The following is a 15,831-nucleotide window of genomic DNA, read 5'->3' as shown; positions in this document are numbered from 1 at the left end:
TTGCCTCTGTTACCTGCAGCCCTTCTAGGGCTCCCCTCAGTGCTTATAGCCATATACACCTCCTCCTTCATCCTTAGACCATGTTAACATTCTAAATTATTGCCCAAGAACCCAAGAACCCCCTTCTTGGGAAGTGAACTCACAACAGGGCACCTACCCCATGCCGAAGAACTCTTCACCCTGGACAAGTTTCTGGCGGACCGCCTAAGCTTCTCCAGGGGCCCTCGTCCTGCCATTGTCCTGTGTAGGCCCTCACCAGCTGCCCACACTGTTCTATGGCCCTGCAGCTCTGACTTTTTGATGCTTCTCTGCAAAAAATGGTGCTCCAAAATCCACAGCATCTCGCCCCAGTTCAGCTCAAATGCTGGCTATTACGATTCCTAGCTCTCAGGAGGGTTGGTGCCTGCAGTGCCTGCATCTCACTGGTCAGCCAGGGAATGGTGCAATGATGACCAGGACTTCTGTCAAGACACTCTTACTGGTGCATCTGTCTCTTGGCTCCCCAGGCCTCTTCATCCCACGGGTGAGTACCCACAGGGGGCCTCACTCTAGACATACTGGGTGATGTTGCTGAATTCTAGCCATGACCACAACCCATAACAGGGCCAGCTGGGTCCATCCGATCACCTCTGTTTGACTGGACAGTGGCTCCTGCAGAGCTCTTGTCCAATACCTGTCTGACTGGTGTCGCTGTTCCTCCGACGAGCACCAGAGAGGGGCAAGTTAGCAGCCACACCAACATCCTGCTCATGGACAGCTGTGCTTCAATAACTGTGTCACAAATTCAGAAGCTCTAGAAATTCCCTTTAGCTTGGCGGCAGTTTCAAAGGAAAGTGATCTTGCTGCTGTATGGGCTGATGCTTTGTGACTGACCCTACGGCTGCAGCGCTCCCTCCCCTTCTTTCCAACCTTCTTGAGCGTGCTGCCCTGACCACGCTCATAATCCTAAATGTAATTTCCATATCTGGATTCTGACTCGTGATAATTCTTTCTGTAAAGAATTGTGAGAGAAAGAGGAGTCATTTAATTTCCCAACAATTGGGTCTAGAAGGTCAATTACTATTCTCTTTTGGCAGAGGTCTAGATGTTACTGTGTGAAAACGCCCAATTACAACATTGATCCTCCCCCTCATGGACGATCAGAGGATACAACATGTGAAGTAAAGTGGGAGGGTGACCCAGCAGTTATCACTGGTAGCAATGTTCCTGAAACTATGTAGAAAATGCAGAAAAATATCTGAATATGAAGTCCAATCAGAAATTGACGTGTGCCACAAGCATACATCGATATCCATTGATATTAAGAAGATCAGAAACAAAAAGTGGAATATTTTGAGCACAAGCAACTATCTTTACAAAGACCCCTGTTTACGTTTCGACAGTCGGTACACATTCTACCAAGCAAAGACATTAGCTCAGAGCCAATAACCACTTGTTGGGGATTACCACCGGTAATAGGCCATTTCACCTGTGGAAGTTGCAATGTACGTGATTTAACAATACAGACAAAGGATATTGATGTGGGCCTACCTAAGAAGTGGATTCTGTAGAAGGTACAAATTGCAACACCAGCAACAGTATACACCTGTACTTGTCTCCCTCTAACCTCAGGTACATCGGGACCAATCAAAACCGGCATCAATAAGCACAGAAGCACTGTCCAGTGTAGGGTCTTGTGCATCTTAAAGGGGATGCTCTCGTTCATGAATAAACCAAGAGCCTTAATTGATCTCATTAGGTAGTCTCGTCTTGTATTGGAACTGCACACTACTTTTGCTTGACTTTGTTAAGGGAGGATGTGTGCTGAACCATAATCACCCTTTCAGACCTCTCATTTTGTTTTGTATGTTGATCATCAGCCATGTTGAAGAAGTACAGGGAATGGTAAGGCAACGGGTGGTAAATAGTATATGACAGTGATGTTGAAGTTTGCAGGCAACGGTGGACTGACTGTGCCTGCCTTCGTGTGCTGGGTTTAGTGACAGATTGTGAGAAGCTATGGGAGCCCCTGGCTTAGAACACAGAAGTTCACAAATGTGTCCATCCAGATACTGAGATGTGCGTGCGTGTGTGTGAGAAAAGCTCAAGAGCAACCACAGATTCAGATCAGCAAGGTCAGATGGGGAAACTAAAGCCTCACATTTAAACGTGGACTGGGATAGATGGCTGTCTCCACGAAGGGGATGTGGATTTGGACATGCCTTTGGTCATCATGTGGTCAAAGTAGTCATAGTTGGGATATCCTTACATGTGACAGCATGTGAGTAAATGTGTGCTTCACCACCCGAGATTCAGTTGCATCTGCCACTCTTAAAGTCTATGAGCTGTTGATCTGCAAGTGGAGTAACGGAGAACCCGGTCCAAGTGCTGGCATGCGACATAGAGAGGGGTATTCGTGATAATGTCCTGGATGTTGCTGACATTCTTGGCTGGAGACCTGTCTTTGATGATGCCACTGAAACAGCAACAATGTTCACGTTTAAAGGAAAATGTTCCAACACAAAAATGTAAAATTTGAATGAATGTTGCTCAATCCAGTTTTCTTCTTCTCCTGCCTGAACTTGCTCACTAGTCCTGCCTCATTTTCACTCCTTCCTATGAATCCTGAAAAAGGACATCAGGCTACAGTATCCGCACACATGGCAGTCGATAGTCTACCACCCCTCAGTAGATTCTAGAGTCTTCATACCCGCAGGCGAGAATCAGCCCAACCTGTAGATTTCAGGTATCGCGCATGGTGTGGCACTGTCAGTGTGCATCCCACATGGGACTAGGCATGCCAAAAAAACAGTTACTAATCATTGTTTCGCATTGATCCTCTCTTTGTAGGCCTGAAGTGAATTTAAAGAAGTATTCAGGCTGCATGAAGGATATCGAAGTTTCCCGAACACCCTACAATTTACTGAGCAGCCCTGATTATGTGGGAATCACCAAAGGATGTGCGTTAGAGGTATGTTAGAATGTCAAATTGTTATGTCTGTTTAAGCCTTTCAAGTATGCATGCTCCCTAAACACATTTACAAACAGCAACACACACCATGATAATACTTTTAGCAGTAGACAGCATAGATCCGATAAACGTCAATTGCCCTTTAAAATGATACATTGTTGTTTGTCTACAATAAACTTTAAATGTATGCAGAGATGGAAGTTTTTTTTCTCTGAAAAACGCTGCATATTGACAAAGTTGCAAAGTTTTACGCTTTCCTAATTTGCATCAAGATCGTAACTTTTGCAGTAATGCATGTGGAAAAAGGTACATTTGTACACATAAAAATCTGAAGTTTCCACTGCACGTACAAAAACCCTGTAAACTGCATTGAAAAAAAAACTGCATGTATTTTCCATCTTTGCTGGGGTTGTTTGGAGTGACAATTGCCTCACAAAACATGGAAAAAGTATGCACAGGCAGTTGCAAAACGGACGCAGGAAACTTCATAAACTTTGTGAAGGACAAAAAAAGTCAAGAAAAAACTTTGCAAACACCTGGGTATAATGGTTATTATAAAAAATCCCTCAATGTGCTTAAAACACATGCATGGTTATGCTTTTTGCCATTGTTCTTTCTAACTTTCAACAAAAAGAGACATTCAAGTGGGTTAGTTCAATTAATTATTATTTTTTATCCTGAGGCTGGGGCCGGAGTGGACACAAGTAAACCCCCTAATAAGGGCATAAGGCACGGCACAACAAATACTTGTAGTATGGCACAGCAATTATATGTACCTGATCTAGAAGGGTATCTAGTAACAGCAAACACTACTGCAGCTTTGTGAAAGTCTTTGCAAGCACATGCATCCTACTCGAAAGGGGCCTCTAGTGGCGCCCTGCGGTACTACAGCTTTGTGAAAGAGTTCTCAAATATTTATATTCCAATTAGGGGTCCATCTAGAGGCAGCTTGAAGTACTGAAGCTTTGTGGACGATTTCTCAAGCAGCTGTATCTGATTTGAAAGGGACATCTATTAAGCCCGTTCAATACTGCAACTTTGTAAAAGGCCAGAACTATTTTTATATTTTTTTAGCCATGTTTGTTAAATTCTATCACTGAAGTTGCTTCCACCAAATCCAATGTTCATCAATAAAAAGGGCGATTTTGGTGAATAGTGATTTTTTTTGCATTTAACCCTATATTGTAAATGGTTTCAGTCTTATCCAATAAACATGGGTACATTTTTCCAACAGAGTATAAAGTTGTCGTCATTTAATCATGGATTTTCTCTATGAAATCTAAGTTTTGTGATTTAGAAAACATGTGCTTGGTGTGACTTGTATTGTTAAAATACAGTGACCTAAGGTACCCAGATGTATATCTCTACAATAGAGTCTCTACTATAGAAGAGAGAGGTAGTTCATGCTTTATTTGGCACTTTAGGACTCTTTGTACTTATTACTGTAGCTTTTTAATTCGCAGCACTTGAATATTACAGTTTGTATGTAGTTGGCTATAGAGTTAGCAAAATAGTGGATGCCTTCATGCACACCACACTACTCCTAAGGGAAGGTATTTGTCATTTGTTTCTGAATGTTAATGCCGTCACTGAAAACCGTGGCCTGGTGTAAAACTGTAAGGCTCAGCATTGTTAGATTATTTTCAACTGCCATCTCCCAAGAGGATATTATGCTTGTTGAGTTTGAGGTCAAGTTTTTGTCATGTGATGTTAGTTCTCTCTCATTTCTACCATTTGGGGATATCTTATTGCGACTATCTCTTATGATGGTGCCAATCCTTGACATATTAAGTGTGTTATGGTAATAACTGTGTCTACCCATGGTATAATGGGTTCCAGGCCTTACAGTCCCATACTTTTTTTTGGGGGGCATTTGTAAGACAATACTGAGAATTCCTGGCATCATGATGGTGGAACTCTCAGGCACATGATTGCGTGTAAATTGAGTAATCGTGCTGCTTTTTGTACCATAAAGATGTCAACAAGCTGTACTCTGTATGGCCTGTGATTGTATGAATGCTCTGCTGTGACAACATTTTTTAAATGTTTTATTAGGGAGAGTGACCATAAAACACCCCTTTTGAGCGTAGGCTTGAAGGCACATGATGAAAGTATTGGAATGTTTCATTAGTGCCCTTTCACAACCTATGGATTTTTAGCCAATTTCTAGGAAACTTTTTTAGTGCACAAAAGCCACCACTACACCTGTTTTTTAAATATTTTCTTTTTCACTGAGGGAGACACCACCCACACCCATTGGAGCCAGTTAGGCTCATTCACTTCACTCTCGCGCTCAGAGTAACTTGATGCAGTTATTTACAACCCACCACTTTCAAAGTTGTCAGGTCACTGCTGACTAACACAATCAATCAGGGGGTTTATAGAGCTCTCTACTCACCCGAAGGGGTCTCAAGGCACGGGGGTGCAGCTCCGGATCAGTCGAAAAGCCAGGTCTTGAGGTTCTTCCTGAAGGTGTGCAGAGTGGGGGAGCGTCTGATGTTGACTGGGAGACCGTTCTAGGTCTTTGCTGCGACGTAGGAGAAGGCTCTTCTGCCAGCTCTGGTCTGCAGATGCGTGTGGTCTCTGCCAGGGCGAGGTCGGAAGAGCGTAGGTTCCCTATGGGTACGGGGAAGGAGACTCTTTCGTTGAGGTATTTGGGTCCGATGTTGTGGAGGGATTTCTCGTTTGTGTGGGGTCATGTGCTCATGTCGTGGGGTTCCGAGGACGAGTCCGGCTGCGGTGTTCTGGATGATTTGGAGCTTGTGTAGCAGTGTATTGTTGATTCCGGTGTAGTGTACCTATTCTGCTAGATACGAATGCGTGGGTGATTGTCTTTCTGCATTCGTGGGAGATCCAATTGAAGGTCTTGCAGTGGATGAGGAGAGAGTTGAAGCAGGTAGAGGCGATGGCGTTGATCTGGCGGGTCATGTTGAGGGAGGAGTCTGGAATGATGCTGAGGTTCTGTGCGTGGTCCTTCGGGGTGGGTGGGTTTCCGAGGGCAGGGGGCTACCAAGAGCTGTCCCACGCCTTGGGGGAGGGACCAAGGATGAGGAGCTCGGTCTTCTCCGAGTTCAGTTTTAGGCATCTGTCTTTCATCCAGGCAGCGACGTCTTTCATTCCTTCTTGAAAGCTGATTCTGGTGTCTATGGGGTTCTTCGTGAGAGAGAGGATGAGCTGGGTGTCGTCGGCATAAGACACTATGCTGGGCCCATGCTGTCTGACGATGGCAGCGAGGGGGGCCATGTAGATGTTGAAAAGCGTGGGGCTGAGTGAGGATCCTTGGGGTATTGCACAATTGATCTCTGTAGGTTCGGAGAGGAATGGAGGGAGTCCGGTCCTTTGGGTTCTGCCGGAGAGAAAGGAGCAGATCCAGTCGAGGGCAGTTCCTCGTATGCCAACGTCGTGTAGTCTGGCTGAGAGTGTGCGGTGTGAGACGGTGTAGAAGAGCAAAGAGAGGTCTAGTAGTATGAGGGCCGCAGTGTGGCCCTGTGTCATCGATGGGGCGAGGAGGGCGGTCTTGGTGCTGCGGTTGCTGCTCCCAGACTGGGAGGAGTCGAGGTTGGCGTTCTCTTCGATGAAGGTGGTCGGGCGTTGATGAATCTCTCGTTGACTTTGGCTGCGACGGGAAGGAGAGAGATGGGCCGGTAGTTTTTCATGTATGTCGGGTCGCTAAGGGTTTCTTGAGGAGGGGCTTGACTTCTGCCCGCTTCCAGACGTTGGGGAAGATGCCGGATTCGAGGGAGGTGTTGATGGTCCGGCCTAGTTCGGGAGCTATGGTGGCGGCAGCTCTGTGGTAGATGTGCGGTGAGCAGGGGTCCATGGGGGCTCCTGAGTAGGTGTTCTTCATGGTCTTGGTGGTGTCTTCAGTGGTGGCTGGTTTCCAGGTGGTGATGGTCGGTTGGTTGTCGGTAGTGGAGAGGGGGGGTGGTGTCAGGAGTCTATTAGCTGAAGTTGTCGTAGAGGGCCTTGATCTTCAGGTGGAAGTAGGAGCTGAGCTTGTTGTAGAGGTCCTGGGAAGGAGTGACGTCCGTGGATTCGCTGGGGGGTTTGGTGAACTGCTGTATGACGTTGAAGAGTTCTTTTGCGTTGCTTGCGTTAGAGTGGATTTTTTTCTTGATAAAGGTCCTCTTCGTGGCGCTGAAGTGCTGGTGGTATTCATTCATGGCGTTCCTGTAGTTGTTCAGGTCTTCAGTGGTTTTCTTGTTCTGCCAGAGTTTCTCAAGGCGTCTGCAGGAGCGCCTGGTTTCTTGGATGTCGGTGGTGAACCTGGCGGCCTTCAGGGGACGTTCATTGACGGTGTGGCGGAGGGGTGCAAGCTTGTCGGCGCATCTGGAGATCCAGCGGTGTAGTTCTTTGGCTGCGGAGTTGGCGTCAGTCGTGGAGGAGGGTAGTGCTGACGTCTTCCTCTGTGATCTTGCTCCAGTTCCTTCATGGTGGACACGGGGCGGGTTTGGGTGCGATGATGGAGTTGAAGGTTAAAGGATGTCAACAGTGTCAGTCTTCCTTATTTAAATAAGCAACATATGCACTGATTTGCTACTGCAGTAGCCATTCCATATGTGTGAAATAATCCTGAACTACTGCTCTTTGAGCCATACATGAAATGTGTGAGCGAAACTTGCAATACAGTTGTTCATGCTGTGCGTGTTATGGGAAAGTGACTGACGTTTGTGCTGCTATACTGTCCTTGATTCCTGTGTCCAAAGGACGTTTGCGTGGCTTTGTTTGTGTTTTTGTAGCTTTGCCTGGACTGAGATAGACTTGCACTTCTTGTGCTGTTTGGCTGTTATTCTTTGTCTCACTTAAGCTTAAGAAAACCTTCCTACTTTGAGAGGGCCAAAACTGTTGGCTTTCTTTATGCTTGCTTTACCATCCTAACTACAGTTTTTGTCTTTTTGCTCCCCAGAAACTGTACACGGTTAGCTTTCCTAAACCTGGATTTGTGGAACTTCCTCCTGCCTCGTTTGATACTGGCTCTGAAATTAACCTATCATTCAGCACAAAGAACGAGTCTGGGATCATCCTGTTTGGCAACGGTGGGACCCCCTCTCCTCCAAGGAGAAAGCGGAGGCAGCTCGGACAGGTACACCTCCCGCATCACCCTCTACTAGACCTTGTTGGGGTAAACATGTGGGACAAGGTAATACAAACCAGGCACCAGTGCAGTGCACCCGCACACTGACATTGGCACTGGCGGAGTAGTGCCCATGTAGCTTTTGTGCACAATTGCACGGCATTGGGATAATACTATATGATATAGGGACGCTGGTGAAGTTGTGTGCAGTTCCACTGTTTGATTCCAACAGTGAAACGGTTATTAAATACATGTGCCTAATATGACAAGCAGTAATTATCCGCCTTAGTTCTAATAAAGTGAAGAACAGAAGGTGCACATGAGTAGGGCGAGTCAAACGCAGAATACACCTACCTCACCTTTTATTTTGCTAATTTTTTGTAATTTTTTTTTTTAAGGCCTTTAATAACAAGTTCATAACAGTCAGTGACCTTTTATTTTGCTACTTAAGGTTATGTCTTTAATTTCTCAGGCCTTCTATGCTGTGTTGCTGAACAAGGGGCGAATTGAGGTCCAGCTCTCCACAGGCCTGCGGGAGCCCCATAGGATCACCATCAAGTCAGGGGAGTTTCACGATGGCAAGGAACATTCAGTCCGGATCGAAAGAACCAAAGGGTAACGGAAATAACCCTATAACTTATTGGTAATGTTCTTTACTCCTACCTAACCCACCCCCCTCTCGTCATGGTAAGATCTGGGCAGAGACCGCTTTCAACCGGTGAACCCGTCAGGGACAGGAACAATAACAAAAGGTCAACTTATGTCGTGAGGAATGGAACAAAAAAGAAGGGTGACTGGAACAATACATACAACTTAATCCTCTATTCCATGTGGTTTTACCACATACATTTACCATTTTCTGTAACCTAGTGCTAAATATATATAGGGATTGGTGCATGGGGTATTGGGTGAGGGATTTGGAGCACAGATGGGAGTTTAAATAAAGTTTTTTTAGCAAGGCTACCCAATATTAAATAAAATAAAAAAAACACATGATACTTCGCCGCTACTACAGCCATGGTCTCATAATAATAATAATAATTCATATTTGTAGACCACGACCATATCACCCCCTTAAGGATTTCAAGGCGCTTAGGGCCGTCGGGAGATATAAGTTTCTTGAAGCTACTGTTCAACTTAGAGCCACCTCACTCCAAAAGTCACCCTTGTAAACACAGGGATGGCAATTGAGGTGATGAGCGTTGCATGTGTTTTGCTACAATTCTGCCCTTACCAAGCTGCTTATGCAGTGGTTAATTTGTAGCAAAAAATAAAAAGAAATTGACCGAGGACCTCGTCCGGAGGAAGCTTGCACAGGCCCATTTCTCCTGTTCACGCCACCTAAAACAGAACCAACTAACCATGACAATGGGGAGAAGATGCGGCATAATGGCCAGAGGTGCCGGCTTTGGAGCTGGGGAACGAAGTTCGAGTCTCGGCATCGGTTCAACATCCTGTGATTCGGGGCAAATCACATAATCCCCTGTGACATAAATGAATTTGTCCTTAACTTTTACTCATGAAAACTGCTGGTGTTGATGATTAAGTGCCGGTGCGGAGCACTGGAAACCAACTGCTCAAATTAAGCACTGTGCTGATGGCATCACAGTCTGCCACTAAAAATAATTTCTGCCACCTCCAGATTAGTACATGATTTTGTATTTTTGCATTCAAAGGGAGAAGCAATAGGCACAAAAAGAGGAGTGTGGTCGCTTGTCAGCAAGAGCAGGAAGTGGTAACCAAGTTAGCCTCACCTTTTGCTCAGTAACATGGTGCCTGTGGGGATCGTCATGGCCATACTGGCCCTTTGTGTATTCATGTTTTTCCCATAATCATGTTTTTCCCAGTGGACGGCAATTCATAGGGCTTGCTTTAGGGCTAGATGGGGTGCCATGATTCGGCTCTGAAAGTGTGTAGAAAATATATTTAAAAGACTGTGCTAGATTGTGAACAGTTTTTGAACTCTGACCTTGAAGGGGGGGCTCACTCGCTCTCTCCCCAAAATTGAAGAGGGTCAGGCTTGGTCCCTACTTTTGCATGGTGCAAGATGGGTCTGGTTTCATCATGTTTGCCAGTCTTGGCTTTGGGTCCCAGTTAGGGCATGGGGTGAGACCTTATGGGAGAAATGTCCATGAGGACGCATCCTCCTCTCCAGAGGGCTGACAATCACATGCTCCCGCTCACTCCTCAAACAACATCATAAAAAAGTGCATTGGACACATGCGCTTCCCTCCAGCGCCTATCAATATATGTGCCAGTGGTACTTATTATGCAGCATGGCCTGTGCACCACCTGACACATCATTGACAATACCTATCCAGTGACATGTTTACAAATTAAAGCAGTGCATGGGAAGCTCTGTGGACCAGTAATGGTGCATGGGCAAATTTCACAGTGTATTATTATTTCTGGGTTTTGCTAACACAACCCTATTGCTTACAATAGCCACTGTATGGGCTGTGGGTGCACCCCTTTCACCCACTGGCTTTCTTCATCCAACCTGTTTCAGCTTTATCTTGATACTATGACAATCCCATCACGTAGTGCTTCATTTGTGAGAAAATAAAGTGTCATGGCTCTTTTCAGGAGGCCACTGCAGCTTGCACCTCACATGGCCTCTGCCATGCTGCCAATAATAGCAACAACACAACTATTAACCATCACATGCCTACAACTGTGACAGTTCAGACTATTTCATGCCCCTAAAGCTATAAAATTGGCTTGGGTGGTAGGTAATAGTGATTTTAATGTATATTGAATTAATAAATAACTGTTGTTGTGGTCATCTCTAAACAGCACCACCTTGTGGCAGACTGTCATAAATGCAGGTGTTGAAAGTCATAAGTGCCCATGTTGACAATTAAGTGCCGGTGGCAAGCACCGGAAACCACTGGTTCAAATTAAGTACTGCTTCAGCCCAGTGCCGTCTTGGTTCATTTCTTACCTAAAACTACTGGTTGTTTAGGTTTGCCCATCTACCTCTACTGAAGTGCTTCTGTTGAGCTGCATGGGAGACTGTTTTACCACGGTAGCCCTTTCACTGAACTTTTGGCAACTCCTTCCCATATGTCTAGCTCTAACGTCCTAAAGCAGCATCCATTAGCAGGGGCAGCTGTCATGGCTGGTGGGTAGCGGGAAGAGTGGCTGATGCGGGGGAGGGTCGTGGAGAGGGATCGTAGGGGGTGTTGAGATTGGGGGGTGACTTGGGGCGAATAAAAAACATAAAAGAAAAAAACCCTGACTTTTCCGGCAGGTCCCGCGTCTCTGCTCTTCTGTCTCCGCTCCAGTAACTGGAAGCAGGCAGCCAGCCTCCCTCCCCTAAACCAATCACAACACTGAAATGCAGCGTTGTGATTGGTCCGATCGCCGTGACACAGCGCTCAACCAGGGGCTGAGGGGGTGAGCATGTTCTCTATTCAGGCTGTAATACAGCCTGCATGGAGAAGGGGAAAGGGCGCATGACTGGTTTGGGCGACCCGAGAGGGCTGACCAAACAGTCATTGCGCAATTAGGAGTGGGCACACCACTCCTCCCCTGCCCCGCTCTGAGAGCAGAGAAGCCCCGCCTACCTACAAAGCAGCAGGAAGCATACAATGATAATAACACAGTTATCATCATTTGATGTTTATACTGTGTATGCCACGCACTGTTTTAAAGCAGTGAGGCAACGCTCCAGAGCCATAGCGGAGGTGCCGCCACTGTCTATTGGTACCTCAAATCCCAAACTTTACTAGTGCTTGTTTTTTTGTTTCATCTAGGCACTGAGCAGTGCAAGATGTTGAGCCCTCGCATCAAAAGCGCTTTTCTCTAAACTTTTAAACTACTTGGTGGGAGAGATGAGCCGTGAAAGTTGCAGTGTCTGCAATTGGCTGAGTCATGGAAGCTAATCAGATGGAAAGCAACGTATTTAAATCGCCACAGTGAACAATCAATAGTTTGTGTTCCTTCCTCTTAAATGGCCTGTTCACAGCTTCTGCCGAATGAGTATCTGTTTTCAGCTCCAAGAGCCAGAAGCATTACTTTGTTTCTCAGGGAGAAAAATAAATAGTGCGAACCAGAGAATTAAGACCTTGGCAGATGGGACCCCAGGAGCTTCGAGAGGCCCACTGAGCCCAATCGAATTGCATATTACTGGAGACACTTCCCATTGTACCCAACCAGGCGCCAATCATGTCCATCCTGCCAGGCAGACTTCTCATTACTGTTGCCAGCACCCGTACTGCGCGTGCTCCGGTGCACAGAGAGCAGATGAGCAGGGGCGCCGTGATCTGCCTTCCCTACGGCTATCCAAACACTACGCCAGCTGTCAACAATGCAGCTGGTCCGCTGGCACTGGGGTCCAGGTGGCGGGGGGAGGGGCATTGTACCCGAAATATGGGCTGTTTTTCTTCTTCAGAGAATGAGGAGTCACATTCTTTGCTTGCATTATGGCCCACGGCCCTAGCGCAACGCCACTTTACCTATGCATTGTTTTATGGTGACCAGAAGTTTAAAGCCAAAAGCCGGGACAATTAACAAACATAGAAGTAGGACCACAATTTGACTTCAAGAAGCGCACAGAATGACAGCGCTCATCAGCAGAGAATTACAGAACAGGCAGTTAGAACATACAGAGAATGCAATTTTTAGACCCAGTAGTAGCTTGCCTGATAATTAAATTGCTTTCGTGAAACAACTGCTAAATATCCCTGCTTTGTAAAACATAAAAAAGCCCCTCCTGCCTTTTTCAGTCAGCCCTCTAAAAACCGAGACGTGAGCTAAATTTCCTGAAATCCGGAACGCCTGGTCACCCAACATTGTTTACGGATGAAAACGGCATCAAAGGACATAATGAATGAACCAATTAGGTTATTTCTAGGACTCTCTCAGATTGTGACAGAAGAGCGTAGGAGGAAAAGTTACAGATTAGCTAACAATACGACCAATGACGATGAGAATTCACCTGAAAAAAAAAACAAAATCGAAAATGTATAAAATTGAACCTGAAATGCTTATCGGAGAACTAGAAATTAGCAATAAATTACCAATAGAACATTGTAGATAGCTCGTAGTGGCATTTAAACAGTAAACACCAGGCAGCACTGGGTAAACTTCGGATGGAGTGGGATTTAGATCAAAACAAACCAGTGAAAAGGTAGGTTCGGCACATTTAAAGACCAACAGCTATTACAACATGAAAGGGAGGATTGTGTGAACTCCACTATAAAAGTGACAGACAGTGGGTGAAACACGAGGGGCAAGTAAGCAGGAAGGTAACAGAGGATTTCATTATGGGAAAGGAGGGATGTGCATTCTGCCATGGGTAGACATTAGCCTCATTTAAAGTTGCCCTGCGTATTTACAGACATTTCCCTCCAAAATGACTCCCAATACATGGCCGGAGCCACTTTGAGGGAACAATGAACCATTTCAGCATGTTCGCCATGCCAGCAGGATGGACCATTCATCCTTTATGATATTCCTACATCCAACTACGGGAATGCCATAATAAATGCCCTTCACACACTAGAAGCTTTCATCCTTTATGAGAAGGATATTTTCAGGCCATTTGTCCGGATTGGTATTGTTTGCATGGAGGCTCACACAGACAGAAAGGATGCTGGTGGAAATGGCGTCTAAGGGGCTACCCGAATTTGGGATGTCTATCCACCATCATTTAAACGGGCATCCTGTTTTACGAAAACGTTTTGCCAATGGCGGAACCAGTGGCGGCTCAGCCATCAGCCTTCATTAGTCCCACACTTCACTCAAAAAGGGGGAACATAGAGGTGAGAGGATGGGACACCGGCTCTGGTTTGCAGACATCCTATCGCTGCTCTCCTGTAAATGAGGGTTTACGGTAGTGCTAGACAAGAAGGTATGATGGAAAGCCATTGGTGGCAGCAGCACAGACATAATATTTGCCTTTCTTTCACATTGCTAAAGTTCAGGGACCAGATCATATAGTTTGCATCAGCGGTGGTCGATTTTGAACTGTTACAAGGAATTGTGAAAGAATCATGAACTAACATTTACACTGTTTGAATGCAAGCCATGTCATTTTTGATATTTTAGTCAGAGCTAATGTGGTTTTTACATGTATATTTCTCTGTGAAATTGCCAAACTTCAGTCCACTTGATGTTACGTGTTCCCTGGCTCGACACTGCATACATATTGAATGGACTGAATGATGTGGTTGTAACACTTTGTTTCTTTTTTAAAAAAATGTTCAGGGCGTTTACTGTCCAGGTGGATGAAGAACAAGGGCAAACACACAAGATAAATGGTGATAAAGCTATCAATGTGAAAAGACTCTTCGTGGGAGGAATTCCCCCCAACTCCCAGCCCGCCCCGCTGAGAAACATTCCGCCTTTTGAGGGATGCATATGGAATCTAGTGATTAATACAGTGTAAGTTGAGCTACTAGGAGTAGCTGTTGCATTACTTATAAGTTGCTTCATGATATCCTTGCTTGAACATGTATTTTACCCGTTTCAAAGGCCATTGGGTTTGCATGCAATGTCCACAGACCAGAGCCTCAAATGAAGCTTCTTGGTGAGACTCACTTAGTGCAACGAATATTCACAGACGTGGGATTTGTAGCCCACTGGTTCATATAACCAAATCTGCACCTCACTGATGAGGTCCAACGAGGCAAAAGCCGCCAGTCTGGTGGTTGCTTGTGCTCCTCTACAGTGATTACATGGCCTAGTAGTTTGTGACTTTTGGAGCAGGACCAAGGCAGATTTGCATATTGTTGGTCTCTATCTGTAATAGATTCTTGAAATGATTGACTCAATGATTCTTGCATCGCTACCTGCGATTGAGAGTAATTCAAGCATTCCATCCATGGCCTTTTTATTTTTCTCAAACAACCAATCAGCCTTCCACCTTCAATGAAGGGACCAGAACAAGAATTGTGGAAATGTGATGCCATCCAAACTACGGCCTTCTGAGATGGCTGCCAGTATGCATTTATCTTGTAATGGTGTTTCTTGGGATGTACTGCGTCAGCCATTTGCTTGTGGACGGTCGGTTTTCTTGTCTATTTCATATGCTGACTTCTTATTCAGTGGCTTTCCTTCCTATTGTTGTGTTGTGTTTGGTCCTCTCCTCGAGCATAGCTATTTTACAGTATTTGTGATTGGATGCATTGTATCCTTACACTGTTTATATTCAGAGAATTACTTTTTCCATTTTCTTTCAGCACTCCTCAAGAGTGCATTTGCTTTCTTTCTTCCCTACGTGCTATCTTTAATGCCCCACAGCTTCCATGTTGCTCCTGCAACTTGTCTGAATCTTTCCCTTCCATCCCACTGCATTTTTTGTGGCATTTTTCCTACTATGGGTCTATACTAGCTCTCCCGTCTCTCCCTTCTGGTCCCCAGTGCTCAGCTGCGTTGAGATGTTCCTCTCATTCCTTCATCGCTCACCTACCGTTCCCCACTTTTTTCATTTGCATTTTATTTTATCTTTCAGTGGGCCTATCAGATGCATTCTCGTTCCTACTGGTCATTTATTCTCATTAGCAGTTTTGCACACTTGTTATATTTTTTAATTGACTGATTCCAGGTGGGTGTCCACCATCTTGAAACAGTAAATAAAAAAGTAAAATAAAATGGTAGCTGAAGCTGCAACCTCATGACACTGCTCAGGCGTGCGTATACATCATCATCATGGAGCTCGTCATTTTGGAGTTTTGTTTGTTTTGCGAATACTGTTGAGAATCAACAACAACCATTTTTTTGTTTTTGCCAGCGCTGTTTAACATCCGAAACAGCATTGCCAAATACAAACGATCGGCTAATGCATTTCTATGGAAACATC

At 45.3% G+C, this 15,831-nt stretch overlaps 1 protein-coding gene across 6 annotated transcripts in view; it reads left to right on the top strand.

The window, feature by feature from the left end:
* The window catches only part of LAMA2 (laminin subunit alpha 2), a 3,129,796-nt gene that overhangs the window by 2,989,388 nt on the left and 124,577 nt on the right, over positions 1 to 15,831 (top strand). For all 6 annotated transcript variants that reach the window (XM_085611831.1, XM_085611827.1, XM_085611830.1 and 3 more), the window contains 4 exons: positions 2,830 to 2,950; positions 7,857 to 8,033; positions 8,497 to 8,639; positions 14,238 to 14,414. In XM_085611831.1, coding sequence (XP_085467957.1) covers positions 2,830 to 2,950; positions 7,857 to 8,033; positions 8,497 to 8,639; positions 14,238 to 14,414 — 618 coding nt within the window. The remainder of the gene's footprint in view (positions 1 to 2,829; positions 2,951 to 7,856; positions 8,034 to 8,496; positions 8,640 to 14,237; positions 14,415 to 15,831) is intronic.

This window comes from Triturus cristatus, chromosome 6, assembly GCF_964204655.1.
Source record: "Triturus cristatus chromosome 6, aTriCri1.1, whole genome shotgun sequence".
Taxonomy (NCBI): Eukaryota; Metazoa; Chordata; class Amphibia; order Caudata; family Salamandridae; genus Triturus; species Triturus cristatus.
This window is presented reverse-complemented; position numbering and strand designations above follow the sequence as displayed.